We start from the raw sequence: 18,486 nt of genomic DNA on the forward strand, positions 1-18,486 counted from the left end.
CTGTTAAAGCCCAAGATATATAATTTAGAATTATATATATTAAAAAAAAGCATATCTTCACATGTGATGAGCGGGACCCAGGGATCTCTAATCTAAAATGAGTAATCTCATTGCATTTCTAATGCAGGTGCCTAAAACAAATAATCAGAGCCACGAAATAAAAAAAGACATACCACTGAACTGCTAAAATGACTAAGAGTAAAAGGCGTACTACATGCAGGGTTGTTGGTTGTAATGCAGAGTTGTTGGTTGTTCCTAGAGTCTCTAAAAGTATACAATGGGAGCCAGAGCATTTTGTTATCAAGCTCCACATTTGTGGAATCAGCTTCCAGTTGGTGCCTTTCCGTTTTTAAAGGTCAGCTTAAGACCTTCCTTTTTGATAAAGCTTATAGTTAGGGCTGATATATTCAGCCCCTAGTTTTGCTGCTTAGACTGTCGGGGGACACCTTACTTCTTCCTTCTCTCTGTCTGTACCTCTGTACTCTCATATGTGTACTCTCATGTTCCGAATAACCCAGCTTCCCCCAAATCTCTTTTTGGTGTCTATCTATGCTGGGATCCTGAGTCGTGGCTGAACTTATCAATGTGGTCCTGCCTGACTCATCATACTACTTCTCTGATGGCTCCCACAGGATTGTTGCCATCCTCCTGGATTCATCTTCTTATTATAGACACATGCATTTCCAAACATTTAGACCGCATATGTTGTAAATCAGAATCAGAATCGGAAGCGGGTTTATTGCCAGGTAGGTTCACACATACGAGGAATTTGACTTGATGTCATGATGCATACATAAAATATAAATGTATTATCTTTTCAATTTACACACGGCATCTATTGCACGTCTGTCCGTCCTGGGAGAGGGATCCCTCCTCTGTTGAGGTTTCTTACATTTTTCCACATTAACTGTGGGGTTTCTTTGGAAGTTTTTCCTTGTACGATGTGAGGGTCCAAGGACAAAGGGTGTCGTATTGTCATATTTGTAGAGGAAACTTCTGTGTTGCTATGCAGTGGGAGTCACCGACTCAGGAAGGAGACACGGTAGGAGCAGTAGCTTTGATGTCAAACACATGATGGTTTATTTGGAGTTAACGGCCGGAGGATTCACATCACAAGTCCAAGAGTCAGAGGTTCTGACTTCACGGTAGAGTTGCCACCTCAATTCTGAAGAACTCTACCCCAGACCCATGTATTTAGCTAGTTCAGAGAGCATCATCAACATGCTGCATAACAAGATAGAATGATAACACCTCTATCAGCTGACGCCAACAGGCAGGAACAGGGAGACAAAACACTGAGAGCACAGCAGCCAAGGTTACAGGTGCCTGTGCTCAGTCAGGACAGTTTGAACTGATACACTGGGTCAAAGTTATGGGCCTTGGAAAATATTCCACAACAATATTGATATTCTGTACAAATTGTTAAGTCCACTGAGACAAATGTAACATTTGTGATATTGGGCTATATCAAAAAACATTGATTGATTGATTGACATGCACAATAGTACCATCCTTTTCCACCAATAGGTATAATACCTGCGAGGGAAACTGAAACAGAGCGGTGGGTTTTGCACACCATCCTCAAATGTTTCGCTGACTTGACTCACCAGACAGATATCTTTCCAAGCTTGTGAAACCACCAGAATAATCGATCATCTTTATCCAAATCTCCATTTTATCATAATAACCGCACATCTCAAAATAGGCACTGCCCTTGCTTTCTTGTTCCTATGGTTTATGGATTTAAATTCAAGTGGGAGGTTAAAGAAAAAAGTTTACACATAACAAACAGTGTTGAAAATAACTGTTCACCCACACAGTACTCAACCATGAATTGTTTTTAAATCCTTGCTCTTGCTAGACATAATTCCCTGCGCTGAATTTGCATAGTACAAAAATAATGTCACATTAGCGAGGAGGCACTAAAAGTGAGGCTCTAATAGATCACAATTTCCAGTTGTTTTTGGTTCTATTTTGAAAGCGTTTTGAATCAGCAATGTTATTTTCTGCTAATGGCAATTTCAATTAAAAATTGTTTGCGGAAATCATGCTGCAAGATAACAAGCGCTGAAACGAATGTAAAGTGGTTATTTGTCCAAGTCTCGGTTTCATCCATTTCTGTTCCAGAATCCTTTCTTTTTTTTCATTAGGCTCTAATTTCCCCTGGAGATACTACTTTAAACAACAAACAAATATTCCTGAAACAACCTAAATTATTTATAGCATTCAAATTAGACAGTACTTTTAAACAAACTGCTTATTCATCTCAGACAGCATCTTGCTTTAAAACAATTCTCAGATCCCAGTCTGCTCTGATTCAATCCTATCGAACTTTATTCCTACAGCACATTTAAAAACAACATTCTGCTCTGATTGGTTAGCAGGTCGGCTCTGCTTTGCACCCAACGACGTACAATGTGTTGAAACCCTAGCCAATAGAAACACAAGTGTTACATAGTGATGTCACAATTCTCTTTGAAGAAGGAGGTATGTGAGTGGAACATGTTGGGCAAGGGAAACTACTATCAAACCGTTTTGGTGGAGCTTCTTCATGGACAATGTGGGGACAGTGTGGACAAGGGCAGGCTGAAAAAGAGCCGGGTTACATTTATAAAAAAAGTTAACTATTTTTGAATGCTCTTATTAAAATACTGGTGTAGTTAAAGAGGACATATTATTCTCATTTTCAGGTTCATATTTGTACTTTGGGCTTCTACTGTGACATGTTTACATGCTTTAATGTTCAAAAAGTAATTTATTCTTCTCCCCTTCTGCCTGTGCTGTAGCACCTCTTTTCACCCTCTGTCTGAAACCAGTCGGAGTCCAGTCGGCTCTGATGTGATTGGTCAACATCTTAGAAATGTCCCACTCTTTAACAAATCACTTACAATGTGTTGGAGAGCTAGCCAATAGAAGCACAAGAGTTACATAGTGATGTCACTATGTTAGAAAAGTAATCAAAGGTCGCATTCACACCTAATATGCCCCTTTCACACCAACGCAGTTCCCATTCTAGCTCCGTGCTTGTGCTCTTCTGGTTCTGGTTTTTCTTTTCAGCTCCCGTTTTGTTCACACCGCCCAGAGCCCGACTGGTGCTGCCGCGGCTGCGTCATGACGTAACCGTTTACGTCGCTGATGTTCTCCCCAACGACGCTCACAACAACAACAACAACGGGGGACTGCGTCAGGTCGATGATCGTGTTGCTTTTAATCATACAAAGCCAGATTAAATTAAATAACGACTTCTCCAACCTTATACTTTTCTCCAGAGTGCCGTGGTTCATTGTTTATTAATGTGTTTCAGCGGCATTTACCAACCGCTGCAGTGCTGCTCTTCCACCAGAGTTTATTCTCCCATTAACACGCTGTAATGAATGTTTCTCTGGTATAAAATGGGTGATGTTATGGCGCGTTTCCACTGCAGGCCTCGCTCGGCCTCACTCGGTTTGGTTAGGCCTTATTAGGCCCGGCTCACTTTAATGCTGCGTTTCCATTACAGTTTAGGAACTGGGGCAGTTACTATAGTAACGCAGTGTAGGCGGAGCCGTGACGTCATCTTCAATGAGAGCCCCAGAAAAACAACACAGCAGTTAGCTCTTAGCACTCAGAGCTCACAGCTCTTCATATCTGTTCAGAAACTTGACAAAAGTTAAACAAGTACAAACCACAGACTGCCTGTGTCATGGCGAATACAGTCGCTGGTTTATTTATGTCTGTATAGGCCGTTGTTGTGAGTGTGGACGGTCGGAGCATATATAACGTTAGCTTAGCCAAGCTACATTTAGAAAACACGCATTTTAAAAGGGTTTTTCGCCTGCCGTCTGTCTGCAGACTTGTCAAAGCATTAATTCATGGTTTTTACTAACCGGTATCAGTATGTTGTTACTTCGGCATCATTTTGAAACGTGTATTACAATTAATTCACGGTCAAATATGTTCATCTTGTTGTAGTTGTAGCCCCCTTGCCAGCGATTCTCTCTCTAGTTTAGCATACTCAGCCCGACTCAGCCTGGTTGTTCCTGGCCCTAGAACCACGATTTAGTCGGGCCAGAAAAAAGGTGAAAAAGTAGCCCCAGGCCAAAACTAGGCCAAGTGGAAACGCAACCAAAAACGGGCCCCGCACGGCTCGGCACGCTTAAAGCGAGCTACCCGCTGCAGTGGAAACGCCCATTAGCATAGCAACCAAAGCTAAACTGACTATCTTGACTACTTGTTGTTGCTATCCTATTGTGGCATAAACCGTTTTCTACAGGCATGATTCTACTTGTGATAGTCGGACATGACAACCTGTGCAGCCCGTGTATTGATTCCATCTGATAGCTGCTATAATACAAAACAAAACGTCTGCCTGCTCTCCACAATGATCAATAACAGCGAACGGATGGTCAAAGTAAGGTACAAATAAAAAGAATCACACTAAGCCTGGTTAGTGTTGCCTGACTTTATAAAGTGTGTTTTTTTTATAAAGTGTGTGGTTGCGTTCTAGTCACTTTGCTCAGCGCTACTGCTTGTTACAACTTTCATTTGCCGTACTCGCCATAAACTGTTAGCTCAGGTTAATCCCGCCCCTGCCCCCGCCTCCAACGTAAGCGTGACGTATGCGGTTCTTGCTTCTAGACCGAAAAATCTTTGGTGCTTAGAGCCGGCTCCACTGCAGTGTGAACAGGAAAAAACGGTTGCTTATCAGGCTTATTTTTGGCACAAAAAAGGGGGAATACACGTTTCGCAATTATGCCACATCAAGGTGGAACGCTCTTCCCACAACTGTAAAGGAAAGTAAAACTATACTTACCTTCAAAACCTCTCTTAAAGAGCACCTTCGGGGGAGAGCATTGCAAAACTGGCCCCGGTAATGGTACAAATCTCAACCTGTCGTTCAATGGACAGCTTCCCCCCCCCCCATCTATGTATATACTCGCATTTTAGACTCTGTTACTAACTGTATATCTGTAGACTTGGTATGTCTTAAATGTCCGGTTAGGATGTATTAGAACGAAATCTAAATGAAAATTGTAAATAAGCAATCTGTATGTAAAAAAACACCTGTATGTAAATTGTAAATAAGCCATCTGTATGTCAAATATGTCTTATATGTCTTAAATGACATGATGAATTGGAAATGGGGGACCCTGATGTAAACAAGACGAAAGTCTTTCTCTGGTCTGCATCCCCTTAACAATTGTATGTTTTGAGCTGTACTGTACTGTACCCAATATACAAGCTGTTAATAAACTTTTCAATCAATCAATCAACTCTAGCTCCGAACCGGCCCTAGAACCGCGTTAGTGTGAAAGGCACAATAGTCCACTTCTTTGGTGCGCACCAGACGGCAGTTTGTTACATTGTTTCATTTTTCCGAAGGTTCGGTTTGCGTTCACACAGGCAAACCTCAAACAGACTATAAACTTTAAACACAAGTCATGTGCACGGAAATGCTGTTCAACAATTGATCAGAAATGAAGCGGGTACAAACGCAAGACCAGAATCCGGTCGTTTAGTTCACATCTGAGGTCTCGGACAGTGTTCATACCAACCCAAACGAACAGCGGCAAGCGGCAAAACGCACCAGGGTTCGATTCAACCGGACTAAACAAGGCTGGTGTGAATGCGACCAAAGAGTCCAATCGAGGCGTTTCAGGCAGTGGGGGGGGGGGGTAGTGTGTGTGTGTGTGTGTGTGTGGGGTGTGTGGGTGTGTGTGTGTGTTGTGTGTGTGTGTGTGTGTGTGTGTGTGTGTGGGAAATTAATAATCTTTTTTCTCAAAGCAATGATACACCTGTGAGTTGGATGTAGAAAAGTCAGAATCAATATAGATGTTTTTATGTTAAAGTAAATTCAGATTGTATCGTAAAAAAATATATAATATAGTAAAAAAAAATTAGATTATAGTGTCCATCCAAAAAAAAAAAACATTACTTCTAGTGAAAACCACCCTTGAATGATGGGATAGTAGACAAAAAGCTTTAGGAATCCAAACTATAACATAATAAGTACCCTGTATCAAGATTGATGCAAAAAAAGTTTTTAAAGAAATTTGACCTTTTTAGAGAGGTTTAGAAAGAAAAAAAAACACTTCTGGGGTCATTTGGGTGGATTTGCCTTATCTCTTGAACCCATCGGTCGATTTTGGTGATTGACACCTGTTTTGAACAGTTAGAGCCAATAGAATCAAGGGGAAGTTCCTAAATCCATCTAAACATTACCATTGGTGGATGAGAGTGATGCACAGCCAGCATGCCCAAAACCGGAAGCTGGGTGACAGCTCTCATACACTTTATATGAAAACTACTCTTATTGACAAAATGTTAATTTCTCTTAGTGCTAATTCAGACACTCGGCATTAGAGTTGTGTTTTGTTTCGGTAAAAATGGTTCATATCGTCAGTTAGCTGAGTTTCTTCCCGTTAAGTGGGTATGACACATTAATAGGTTGTTAAACGTTAAGAAGCCCTGAGACACAGTTTTGTGAATATTGTTGTGTTTTGCCCACGGGGGCGGGGGCGGGGGCATGGGGTTTAACAGGTTAAGCATATTTTGTTAACTTTATTTAAAAGGGCCCCTATATATATATTTTTTTTTTTTTTACCTTTCCTGAAGGCTTGTAATACTGTATACGTTTTTGTGCATGTAAATGGTCTGCAAAGGATACAATCTCAAAGTTTCCTCCAGAGGGAGTTTCTCTCCTAAAAATCTGCCTGAAAAACCTCAATTTGACTATAATTCTGTAACATAGTGACATCACTATGTAACACTTGCGTTTCTATTGGCTAGGGTTTCAACACATTGTACGTCGTTGGGTGCACAGCAGAGCCGACCTGCTAACCAATCAGAGCAGAATGTTGTTTTTAAATGTGCTATAGGAATAAAGTTGGATTGGATTGAATCAGAGCAGACTGGGCTCTGGTTTCAGACAGAGGGGGAAAAGAGGTGCTGCAGCACAGGCAGTATGAGAAAAATAAAGACCTGTCACAATAGAAACACAAAATACAAATATGAACCTTAAATGTGCATAATATGTCGTATTTAGCACTAATTGACATGACTTGTTCCCTACTACTCCCTTCCCTGTTGCATTTGCAGTATCAGCGTGATACATTTAGTTTATTTTGCCAAGTATTCCGCATCATCATACCAGCAACTTCAGAAAAGTCTTAAAAACTCTCCCTTTGGGGATAATTAAATGAGCATGTCAAAAGCTATTCAGTACTTACTATTACTGGAAAACACAAATTAGGAGTGCTGTTAGTCAATGACCTTGTCAGAGTCAACTGGTTCTGCAGTTGTTGAGCAAGTCCCTGAGCAACACGCTGCAACAGACACCGCCACACACACACAAAGCTGGCAAACTCCAAAATAACTGTACTCTGAAACAGAATAATCCTCTGATAGCTTACCCTCCATAAGCTCCGAATGTGAAACTCCTTTTCCTCTGAGACATCTTGCTCTGGATGATGAGGCTTCCCAGGGTGAGAGCAGGATATCAGTGCAAGGCACAACACGAGGCTACAGAATAACAGCCATACCTGTTTCTATCTCTGCTCCTTTCACTATGCTCCTCTCCTCTCTTTCTACACCTCTAACTCTTTCTCCTCCCTCCTTGTCTCAACCCTCATCAAGTGTGTGTGTGTTGTCTGAGAGTACTTTGTGTGTACACAGCCCAGCCCTCCCTCTCTTGTGTCTCCTCTTTGCTCTCTGGATAAGTAGCTGCTATCTCTGCCAGATTAAGAGAAAAGTATGTCCGACTGTCCTGTTGTCCTGTTGTCCTGGAAACAAACAAGACTGTTTCTCAGGCTCTATCTGGCAAATCGTGTTTCTCATTTCCAGCTGGAAGAGGGGAAAACAATACTTACATTTACAAGTATACTGTCCAATGAGGGCAACTTCCCTCTGCTGATCAACAATGACAAGTGATTCTCATGATGTGTCACACAAGGGGCTCTTTTCTCCAGGGCGGTTAAAGACCTTAAAAAGACGTGAAGGTTCAGGACAGACAGGATTTCTATATTGATAAATACCTTTGTTGACAGAGCTATATTTAAGGGGGTGCACCTAAATACCCAACTTACATTTTACCATTGATTATTCTGCCAATTATTTCTCCGTTAACAATGTTGTCCAATGAAAGCCAACATTGGTGAAATGGTCCGTTATCATTTCAAACAGCCCAAGGTGACATTGAAATGGGTTGTTTAATTTTACATTATTAAACTCAAATGTAAAAAGTTTACTGTATATTACATACACTTTATTAATGTAGGTAATCAGTTGCCAATAACTTTGATATCAAGGTAATAAATGTAGAAAAACTGCGAAGAGGAAACTGACCTATTTTTGCATATTTGCAATTGCGCTGCTACTGTGACATGTTTACATGCTTTAATGTTCAAAAACTCCCCAAAAAATAATTGCTCTGATTGGTTAGCTGGCTGGCTCTGTTGTGATTAGTTAACCACTTGAGATGCACTACCCCTTAGCCTATAATGTGTTGGAGCGCTAGACAGCTAGTCAATAGAAGCGTGTGTTACATGGTGAACGCAATAAGTTACAGAATCAGGTGAGGTGTTTTACAGTGCAAATGCACTAAATATATGGTTTAAAATAACCATATTGTACTATCAACTAATTTCTTCTTTTGTTTCCTGGTACATTACACACTTGACTTAAAAATAATATTCCATAAAGTAAAACTTTAGAAATGGAAACTTTAAAGCTTCCTGAGAACAATTCTGTCAAGTGTTACAGGTTTTAAGGTTAGTGGGTGCAAATAAATATGAGACTCACTTCATTAGCGCAATATAAAGCAATATAAAAATCACACAAATTGGAGTAATTACCTGGGTCACATCTGAGATTACAGCTGTATTTTACTGAAGTGGTTTTTGACTACAAGAGGGTGAACCAAATTATCTGATTTACTCAAGTCTTTTATTTTTTTACCCGACCTATTTAATGCGGTAGGTTTTTATAAGACCACACTCCATGTTAAACTCCATCAGCTTGATTTCTCTTGAACTTCATTAGTCGATCAAAAGGAGGGAATTGTGAAAGGGTCACCTGCATCAGGGTGAGTGGAAAGTGATATCTCTATCAATCTGCTGGCAGAGCACGTCTGCTTATAGTCAAACAAGAGAGGCTCTGACACCTCCTTCTCGTCTTTCCTCTAAATCACCTCTCTATCTCCAGCCCCTTCCTTACTTGAGTAAATTATTTCGTTTTCTGCCGTGATGAGATAGTATATCCTCCACTGAGCAGTCGGGTTCAAGTGCATTAATTGTCCTTTTGTCCCCTTAAGCATCAGCGCTAATGTTGGAGCGCCCTGATGACTCCACTGTCGACCTTTTGTGATTCTATTAGGTTTGACTGGACTCGGGCCAGCCGGGCTGTAAATCACATCAGAAGCTTAGAGGAGAGGACAAAGGAATGTGACATGAATATACAAAGTTTCCGACCAATGTCCTTCAGCTCCTTCATTGATTGATATTGATACATGTTGACCTGCTTGATGCTTGACTTACACCTTTTGTGTATATCAAGTAAAAACAATCAATCTTCTTTTGCGAACATGGACATTAATAGCTGGTTTGGGACCAACAATTTTATTTTAAGATGAAGAGACAGGAGCTCATAAAAAGGGAATTTAGAGGAGGGGGTATATTGGATGAAGTGATATACTTGGGTTATGTCATCAAGTCTAATGTCAAATCTATTTATATCAAATGCAATGCTTAGCACTCCCTTAGGAAATGTTTGTTTTGAAGCGGGGGCATTAGGACGGTTTGTCAAATAAATCTTTCCCTTATTTATTTAGCTTTTTTGCTTATGATGGTCATTGCATCTGCCGATGTATTGTACCAGAAAATTATTCCATTGTTCTTTCATGATATATTCCACTGGAAAGAATTAGCCTCTTCCTCCAGTCAGATCAATTTTTTATTTAGAGCAAAGTGGGCACAAATGGCTGCTCCTCCTTTCCTGTCAGCCATACTCGGCTCCTCCGATAATGACACATAAATGCCATGTCTCAAACTGAATGATTCTCCAGAGCCAGACTTCTGCTGACAAACTTGTTATTGTCGCTACAGTAATGTACTTTCAGGAGCTCCATTCACTCTTGCTTTTCCCTTGCGTCCCTCAAAAGATGTCCTTGTCAGAGAAAAAAAAGAAGCTATTTACCCAGAGTGATTTGTGTGAGACAGGTGAAAGGGAAAGGGGGTTTTGGTGTAATTAGTCTGAGTCTGAGGGTTATATTCAGGAGACATGCAGACTTGCTGGAGTGTTCTTCCAAAGCAGGTCAACCTTGACTTTGAGGACTTGACTGGCAATGGGAGGACAGAGGCAGCAATGAGAGGCTGCCCTATGAGAGGGGGGGGGGTCCAATCAACTAAGACGGTTGTCACAGTGATAGATAAATACTTTACTGACCATCATCTCCAGAACAAGAGACAGAAGTACATAGGCCTACATCCATACTTTTGTGTTGATTGTTTCTTGATTTTTTAAATGTTTTCTGATTGTGTTCACCTGTTGTCCTTGTGTTCCTGCTTGCCCTCCCCAGCTGTGTCTTGTCTTTGTGATTTGTCGTGTTGTTCACTCTGTCCCCATGTCTCGTCTGCCTGTTTTGCATTCCCCTCGGTTGCCCTCCCGTGTCTCCTAAGTCTTCCCTGTTTGTTTCTAGTTATATCTCTCACAGGCTCCGCCCTCTACTGGACTCTATGGGTACTAGTACTACCTTATCATTCAAGCATTAACCTACTGAGACTTCTATAGACGTAGCCGGCCCCGGGGCGGGCCTACCTGAATGCGCGCGCATCTCACTGTATTAAAAGAGGCCTCGCCTCCTGACTGTCATCCCTTTCTCTTCAGTGAGCGGAAGTGAAACACTGAGCAAGAGACGTGAAAAGAGAAAGAGAAAAGCAAGCATGGAACCAGTCCTTGAGCACCGGACCTGCCCGACATGCCCTGGCCTGATCGCGGGGGCTGATCCGCACCGCCTGTGCTTCCAGTGCCTGGGGCCGGACCACGCCGAAGACGGCCTAAACCCGCCGACATCGTGGGGATCATTTTCGGGTGAGGTTCGGCCTGCAGGAGGAGCCGGAGGATCAGGACCTCGAGGTGATGGAGATGGGGGAACAGGATGACCAGGTGCCATTCATGTTCACCATCCCGAGGGGCCAGGTGGCCGCGTTCCCGGAGGAGGAAGACGACGAGGACGCTTCGTTGTCCGGTACTTTCGGGTCCGGCGACCAGGAGGGTCCAGCACACAGGTCTGCGCGTCTGGACTTCCCGGCGGTGATGACCCTGGCGGTGGAGTGTGTGGGCTTACCGCTCCCCCCCACCTTTCTGGGTCAGGAGGGGACGTATCCTCCTGATGTTGTAAAGCAGGGGTGGGAGCCTCCGGGCCGTATACGGACCGCGAGACTGTTTGGTACGGCCCTCGAGGTAATTTATAAACACAAGCAAAAAAGAGCCGTAAAATAATTAAACAAGAGAGTGCCTGTTTTTCCTGGCCACGGTCAGGGTCCTTAAACACAACACAAGCCTAACGTGTCATCACGTGGTATATGTCTCGTCTGACAGGGGTGTAGTGCTGACGGAGAGCAACAGAACGCCGCTCCGGCACTTCAGAAATTGCAGTACCAATAAGGAGCCGTACACATGCTGCAGTTTTTGCGTGGCTGTGTCTTTAGTTGAAAGCCCAGTGGCGATCTGCTCATCTGTCATACTGATCATACAGTCAATAACTTTGTTGTTATTAGCATCTGGTTAGCTAGCTATGCTAACGAATATAAGAAGCTTTTTCTCCAACCAGTGAGGTAAAGGCACATCTTTATATGATTATTATAGTTATAAAATAATAAGAGAATAAAGTAAACAGGTATAAAATACTATATGACAATAAAAAAAGTTGTTATTAATGAACAAGAATACAGTTTGAAAGGAGAGTGATTTGTAAAATATCCATAAAGAAAAATAAAATCTGTTTACAGTTCTGTTTCATATGGGTGTTGAGAGATGCATTCATAGATCTACTAATGTTGCTCTCAAAGTGCACCAGATTGATGCTTTTAACTTCAACATTTAAAAAAAAATCTTCCCGGGGAGCATGCCTCCCGGACCCCCCTAGAGGAGGTTAGGTCCCCCCCCCCCCCACTTAAATCATGTTCACATGGATAGGAAACTAAATACATTTGCACACATCTTGTGTCCATATCTTTCTGTTTTGGTGGTCAAGCCACAACCGTGCACGTGCATGCATGCGCGAGTCATGGTAAGATATCTGGATTAAGAGGTTGCTTTTTCTTTGCACAACATGAAAGAAATGCGAAATGAATGGGCTGTGATCTTAGTATTTTAAAGCAGAGGTCAATCATTTGTACGGCCCTCGGAGGATGTTGAAAAAATTGAAATGGCCGTTGAGAGGAAAAAGGTTCCCCACTGCAGCAGCGGGTTGTTGCAGCAATGTTTGCAGTGAAGGACAGTTTGTTATCTAGGGTCACACCCAGATTCCTTGCAGTCTGAGTCGGGGAAACAAATGAGGGGCCGATGTTGATTGTTAGGTCAAGAGTGGGACAATCTTTTCCCGGAAGAAAAAGCAGTTCAGTCTTGTCAAGGTTGAGCTTGAGGTGATGAGCAGACATCCACTGAGAGATGTCAGCTAGACAAGCAGAGATGCGTGCGACGACCTGGGTTTCAGAACGGGGAAAAAATTAAATTAATTGAGTGTCGTCAGCGTAGCAATGGTATGAAAAACCATGCGGGCTAATGCAGTGCAGTGTGCAGTTCCTCAGAGACAGCAAGGAGGGCAGTTTCTGTGGAGTGACCTGCCTTGAAACCAGACTGGTGCGGATCAAGAAGGTTATTCTGATGGAGATAACAGGAGAGTTGTTTAAAGACAGCGCATTCAAGTGTTTTAGACAGGAACGGGAGGAGAGAGACAAGCCTGTAGTTTATAACATCAGACGGGTTGAGAGTGGGATTCTTTAGGAGAGGGTTTACTCTTGCTTCCTTGAGACTGTTTGGAAAGTGACCAGAAGTTAGAGAAGTGTTGATGAAATGGGAGAGAAACGGTAGAATATCAGGAGCGATAGTCTGAAGTAGGTTTGAAGGGATAGGGTCCAGAGGACAGGTGGTAGGGCGGGCAGAGGTAATGAGGGTAAGAACCTCACTTGGAGAGAGAGGGGAGAAGGAGGTTAGTGTGTGGGTGAAAGGAGGGTATGGTGACCCAGTGGTGAGTAGAGGTGAGTCGGAAAAAGAAGAGCGAATATCATCAACCTTTTTTTCAAATTAGTTAACAAAGTCGCTTGGAAGAAGGGAGGAGGGGGAAGGGGCTCTAGGGGGGTCGAGGAGGGTGGAGAAGATAGAGAACAGTTTTGGGGGATTGGAATAGGAAGATTGGATCTTATCTTGAAAGAAAGTGCTTTTTGCCTGAGAGATCGAAGAAGAGAAAGAGGAGAGGAGAGATTGATAGGGTAGGAGGTCGTCATGGTGTTTGGATTTCCACCATTTCCGCCAGAAATATTCATTCAGATATCTTCTCTGTCTGGAGGTTGAAGTCTCCGAGAAGTACAGTGGAGGGCCAGTTTCAGGGATGTGTGAGAGGAGATCTAATTCCTCCAAGAAGTCCCCCAAGGCGCCTGGTGGACGGTAGAGAACAACAATGGTTAATTGTATAGGATGGGTTACTGTGACGGCATGGAATTCAAAGGTGGAAGGAGTGAAGTTAGGAAGCTTGAAGAGGGAAAAGCTCCATTTGGGAGAGAGCAGGAGACCAGTGCCACCTCCTCTGCCAGTGGGTCTGGGTGTATGGGAGAAGGAATATGCTGTGGAGAGAGCTGCTGGGGTGGATGTGTTGAATGAAGTAATCCAGGTCTCAGTGAGAGCAAGGAAATCCAGGGACTGCAGGGAGGCGTAGCCAGAGATGAAGTCAGCCTTAGGAACAGTTGACTGGCAGTTCCACAGGCCACCTGAAACTAGATGTTGGATCCCAGTGGAGCATGTGGGATAGACGAGAGCAGGCCGGTTATAACGATTAGGACAGTGGTTCTCAAACTTTTTTCAATAATGTTCCCCCTTTGAAAGAAAAATTCAGCCACGTACCCCCTGATCAGCACAAAAACAATTTGTTAGGGATAAAATGCCTATATAAAGAGGTACAGTACAGCGCTGCACCATCAGTGTCTGATTACAACAACATTGACAACTGCAGTTCTCATGAGAACAACATTGTACGATACGATACGATACGATATACTTTATTGTCCCCGTAAGGAAATTCGTTCTGGGCTCCGTCCAGCAGTTCCGCATACATGTACATAATATACAAACATAGTGGACATTTAAGAGACATACACATATCATCAATCATACACCGTTTGAACAAACACAATACACACAGACGCACATACTGACAATGGCGACCTATTGCACAACCCTCATGGCCAACATTTAAAAAAAGTACATTTCATTACATTTGACTTCGACTACATTTCATTTCCTGTCAATGTTAAGAAGTTTAACGGACTGTAACTGAGAAACACTTAAAAGCTACATTTCAAATGTTTATAATCCATCACTAAATTCGTGGCAAACCAATTTTAACATCATGCAATAACACTAAGACGACATTAGTTGCATTGAACTGATCTTTTTAATAAGTTGTACTTACAATGTAGTGAGACATGGGCTTGTGCTTCACTGAGGATCTTTGTCATTCTGACAGGGAGGCAACCTGCAGTTATTACACTTCACGTTTTGAAATATGTGTAACTCTGTTAATATAAAACCCACACTGCTCAAACTTCGTTACTTTTCCTAAAATTGGTATATTTATTTATTTTGGGGCGTGGGGAATGAAGAGAAAAATATATATGAGCATGTTATGAGCATGGGATTTTGACCCCTCATATAAAACATATGCATAGCCTAATGCTGCGCTATACTTTGCGTCCACACGCCGTTGCCAAGCAACGCTTATTGTTTAGGTCCTTTGATAAGCAGGCAGTCAAATAATTAATTAGAACTAGCTAGATCTGAGAGATTTGGACATAAACGCGAGTGAAGTCTAACCGGACGCGAGACAGAGATCAGATCAGCTGCTGCTGACGGAGAACACGCAGCTCTGCATGATCACAGCTCCGCCGCTATGACGGACCGTTGAGCGGAGCAAAATTAAATACACTAAGAGTTAGACCTAACACTTAGCTAGTTTATCTACTCTGGAACTAGCTAAACTAGTTATAAATATATGTATTCTTTACTGTAGGGTCACTTATTACAGGTTCAGCGAGCTGCACGAGACTGACGGGCTGTCAGGAGAGGGAGAGGAAAAGAGAGCACCCTGTTTATTTTTCCCATTTTATTATCCAGAGTTACTCTAAACCTTTGAATAAAGTAGTTAATCTACTATTAGTAGTTTGTTTAAATGCATTACTTGTGTTTTTTTTCATTAACATAAAATAAATCTCACGTACCCCCTGCAGTACTCCAACGTACCCCTAGGGGTCCGCGTACCCCCGATTTGAGAACCACTGGATTAGGAGATGCATGGGGCCAGTGATAATTGCGAGAGGACACATGAACAGGAATGGAGAATATACACATGTTTTAGCATGAGGGGCTAAAAAACACCAGCGATACTTAGCTCATACTTACCTCGTGACTCCCGCAGGACTCTAATTTCTTTATCGGTCTTTTCTTTTCAGTTTCTGGGGAGGAGTGGCCTCAGATCAGAGCTGATGGGCATCAATTGAAACTGGATTACTCCTGAGTTCTTAATGAAACTTTAAGTTTACAATTACATTAAACCCTAGCTAATAAAGTTATGAGGTTAACCCTTAATACAGTTACCCCTAGTCAATAAAGCCCTTAGTATTCTACACATGTTTAAATCAAAGTTTAAACATCTCTGCGCCTGATATATATTTCTGTCCTAATCTGAATAAACAGTAGCTGATACACTTCTTGTCGAGCACAAATACATAGCAACCGTCCAAACATCCACACCCTCTTCAGGTGAGAATACTTAGTAAACTTTAGGATGTAATAGCTTCTCTTACGTGTGTCTTCAGTCAGCACTAAGGAGCAATTACACACTAACAGTACACTTCCTCCCCTGTGGGAACAGAAAAGCAGGAAACATTACATATTTACCAGCTGTGCGCACAACTACACCTTTGACAAGATTGCATGGACACCAAGCCTTGCCTCTGTGACCCGAAATGCCCACAGTCTTTTTTTTTTCTTCAGTTTTGTCGATGTTACTGTAGGCTAAATTGTACTTTTACTTTACCTCAAACAGCACCATTATTCTAAAGCCTGACAAGCAGCCAGCATCACAAAACCATCAGTAGTAAATCCAATCCAAAAGTAATGACTTCAATTGTTTTTGAAAGGCCATTAAAAAGCTACCTTCTCCCTATAAAGCTTAGAATCAACATGCTCACTGTATTCAGGGATTGATGTAAGAATGGCAAACAGGAAAGAGGTGAGGAAAAAGGAAGGGGAAAGATTAATGAAGTTGTCTTGGAGAAACACCACCCCTCGCTGTTAGCCAGGAGAACTACTTTGTTTATATCCTCTCGTGCTGCTGAGCATCTCGGGGGTTGTTTGAGAGCTCCGTTTGAAGCAGACAACTTTGAATTTTAAGCAGATCCCCTGCCTTTCTAGCAACAGAGGCTAACGTCTATGATGAGCACAGTGAGAGAGAAAAGAGAGCAGCTGAGGCAAAGAGACACCAGCTCAGGAACAAAGCATTAGGATTGTATCTCCTTTTATCGCCATGACACTGTCCATTAATCCATTTCAGTCTGTGGACATGTTACTGGTCGGTACAATCACAAGTTTAGAGCAGAAACTCTGCAGAGCCAGCCACAGTTCTGTAACCTAATGCAACAAATGAGATTCTCCCTCTCTGCCACAAATTGCAGGAGCTAAATTCATGTGGGGGGGGGGGGGGGGGGTGCTGACATTGAATAACTGGCTCATCAAAGACAGACAGTTTCCAGCAGGAACCCGGAGAATATTCTTGTCCTTCATCATACGGCTCTTCTACTAGATCTGATTGTCATAAATTACATAACTCCACTCCAGGCCACGGATAACGAGGACGGGGGCGTTGCATGGAAATTGGGGAGATGGAGAGAAAAAGAAAGAGGGTGTCTAAGACTGGCGACAGGGGTGTGGATATATATAGCACTATTAGGCGTGACGGGATCCAGCTGCTTGCTTTTACTTTATGTACACCCCGTTTACATTCACAAGCATGTTGGAGAAGAGACTTGGAAGGGAAATTAAGACACAAATCACACAGAGTGGGAGATTCAGTTAATGTTCCCTAGAGCCATGTAGAGCGAGGGCGCAGGAATTTACAACACCGCCACACTCACACACAATCCCGCCAAAAGACCCCAGCAGGACACGTAACTCATCCTCCGGGGCACGAGAGCAGAAGGCCATTAGAACAAATAAAAGAGATGCGGAGAGCAGAAGAGGGCCGAGGGAGAGAAAAAAAACAAGCTTATTTTTCATGTAGGCCTAACTATCAAAGTCAAGCAGGAGGAGAGGAAAGCCCCGCGGGCCACATCCTTGGATTAATGACTTTGCAGAGAGAGGAGCCACACAGACTCAGTTAGGGGCCGACTTTGATTCATACACATGAGGGCTCGACAGGGACTGAGATAAGGGAGGGAGAGATTTCTAATCATGCAGCTTCATCAAAAATAAATCACTCATTCAGACCTCAGGGCCTGTCCACGGTTTACAACCTCAACTTGACAGGGACTGGCTTTTTGGAGTCCTCACATTTTAAAGTGCGCACACCTTTAGACATCTCACCAGAAGCATCTGCTTACAGATACATGAGATGTGGCTGAGAACTTTATGAGGATGGTTGATCATGAACCCAGGTGTTTGGAGTGTTGTTTAGACAAAAGGAAACTATATGATGACATATTTATGACATTTATTGGGAGAATGATGCCCAGATGTGTGGACAGTGGATGTGGTCTCATTTCTTTTATTGGAGTCACTTGGAAAAGGATGTCTTTGTGGGCCAGTATAGAGAGGAGGAGGAGCTCTTAATTCAACATTGGATTTTGGTTAGATTGGTTATTTTTGGTAGAGGTTGAAAAATCAATGTTGATTCGATGTGTTTTTACAAATACCATTTCAACGTTTGAAAAAATGTTGTTGAATCAATGTAATATAGATGCCGGTTTTTCAACGTTGAAATTCCCTACATTGAATTGACATTGTTCCAACGTGTGGCGCTATCCCCTCTCGGGCGAGATCATGACCCTGCGTCGGAGGCGGGGTCTGGTTCTTTCCTATGAGAGCTGCTGTGCATGAAGACAAAATGGCCCAATTTTTGAGAGAGCGAAACGTCACAGATTACCCGTCATGCCTGTTGCACATTGCACTTAATCTTGAAAGCACGTTGGTCACGTGAAAGAGCGTACACCTCAGGGTGTGGAGGAAGGCAGGCAGTTCAGT

The 18,486-nt window shown here is 42.6% G+C and overlaps 1 protein-coding gene across 11 annotated transcripts in view; it reads right to left on the bottom strand.

Annotated features, from left to right (window-relative positions):
* The window catches only part of si:dkey-166d12.2 (rap1 GTPase-activating protein 1), a 145,392-nt gene that overhangs the window by 73,076 nt on the left and 53,830 nt on the right, over nt 1-18,486 (bottom strand). For 2 of the 11 annotated variants that reach the window (XM_034205677.1, XM_034205674.1), the window contains exon 1: nt 7,392-7,758. The exons of 5 other annotated variants lie outside the window; for them this stretch is intronic. In XM_034205677.1, coding sequence (XP_034061568.1) covers nt 7,392-7,435 — 44 coding nt within the window. In that variant the 5' untranslated portion in view covers nt 7,436-7,758. Of the gene's footprint in view, nt 1-7,391; nt 7,760-18,486 lie in introns of those variants that run through there. 4 more of the 11 variants (XM_034205673.1, XM_034205679.1, XM_034205685.1 and 1 more) reach the window with 4 other exon arrangements.

This window comes from Gymnodraco acuticeps, unplaced genomic scaffold, assembly GCF_902827175.1.
Source record: "Gymnodraco acuticeps unplaced genomic scaffold, fGymAcu1.1, whole genome shotgun sequence".
Classification (NCBI taxonomy): domain Eukaryota; kingdom Metazoa; phylum Chordata; class Actinopteri; order Perciformes; family Bathydraconidae; genus Gymnodraco; species Gymnodraco acuticeps.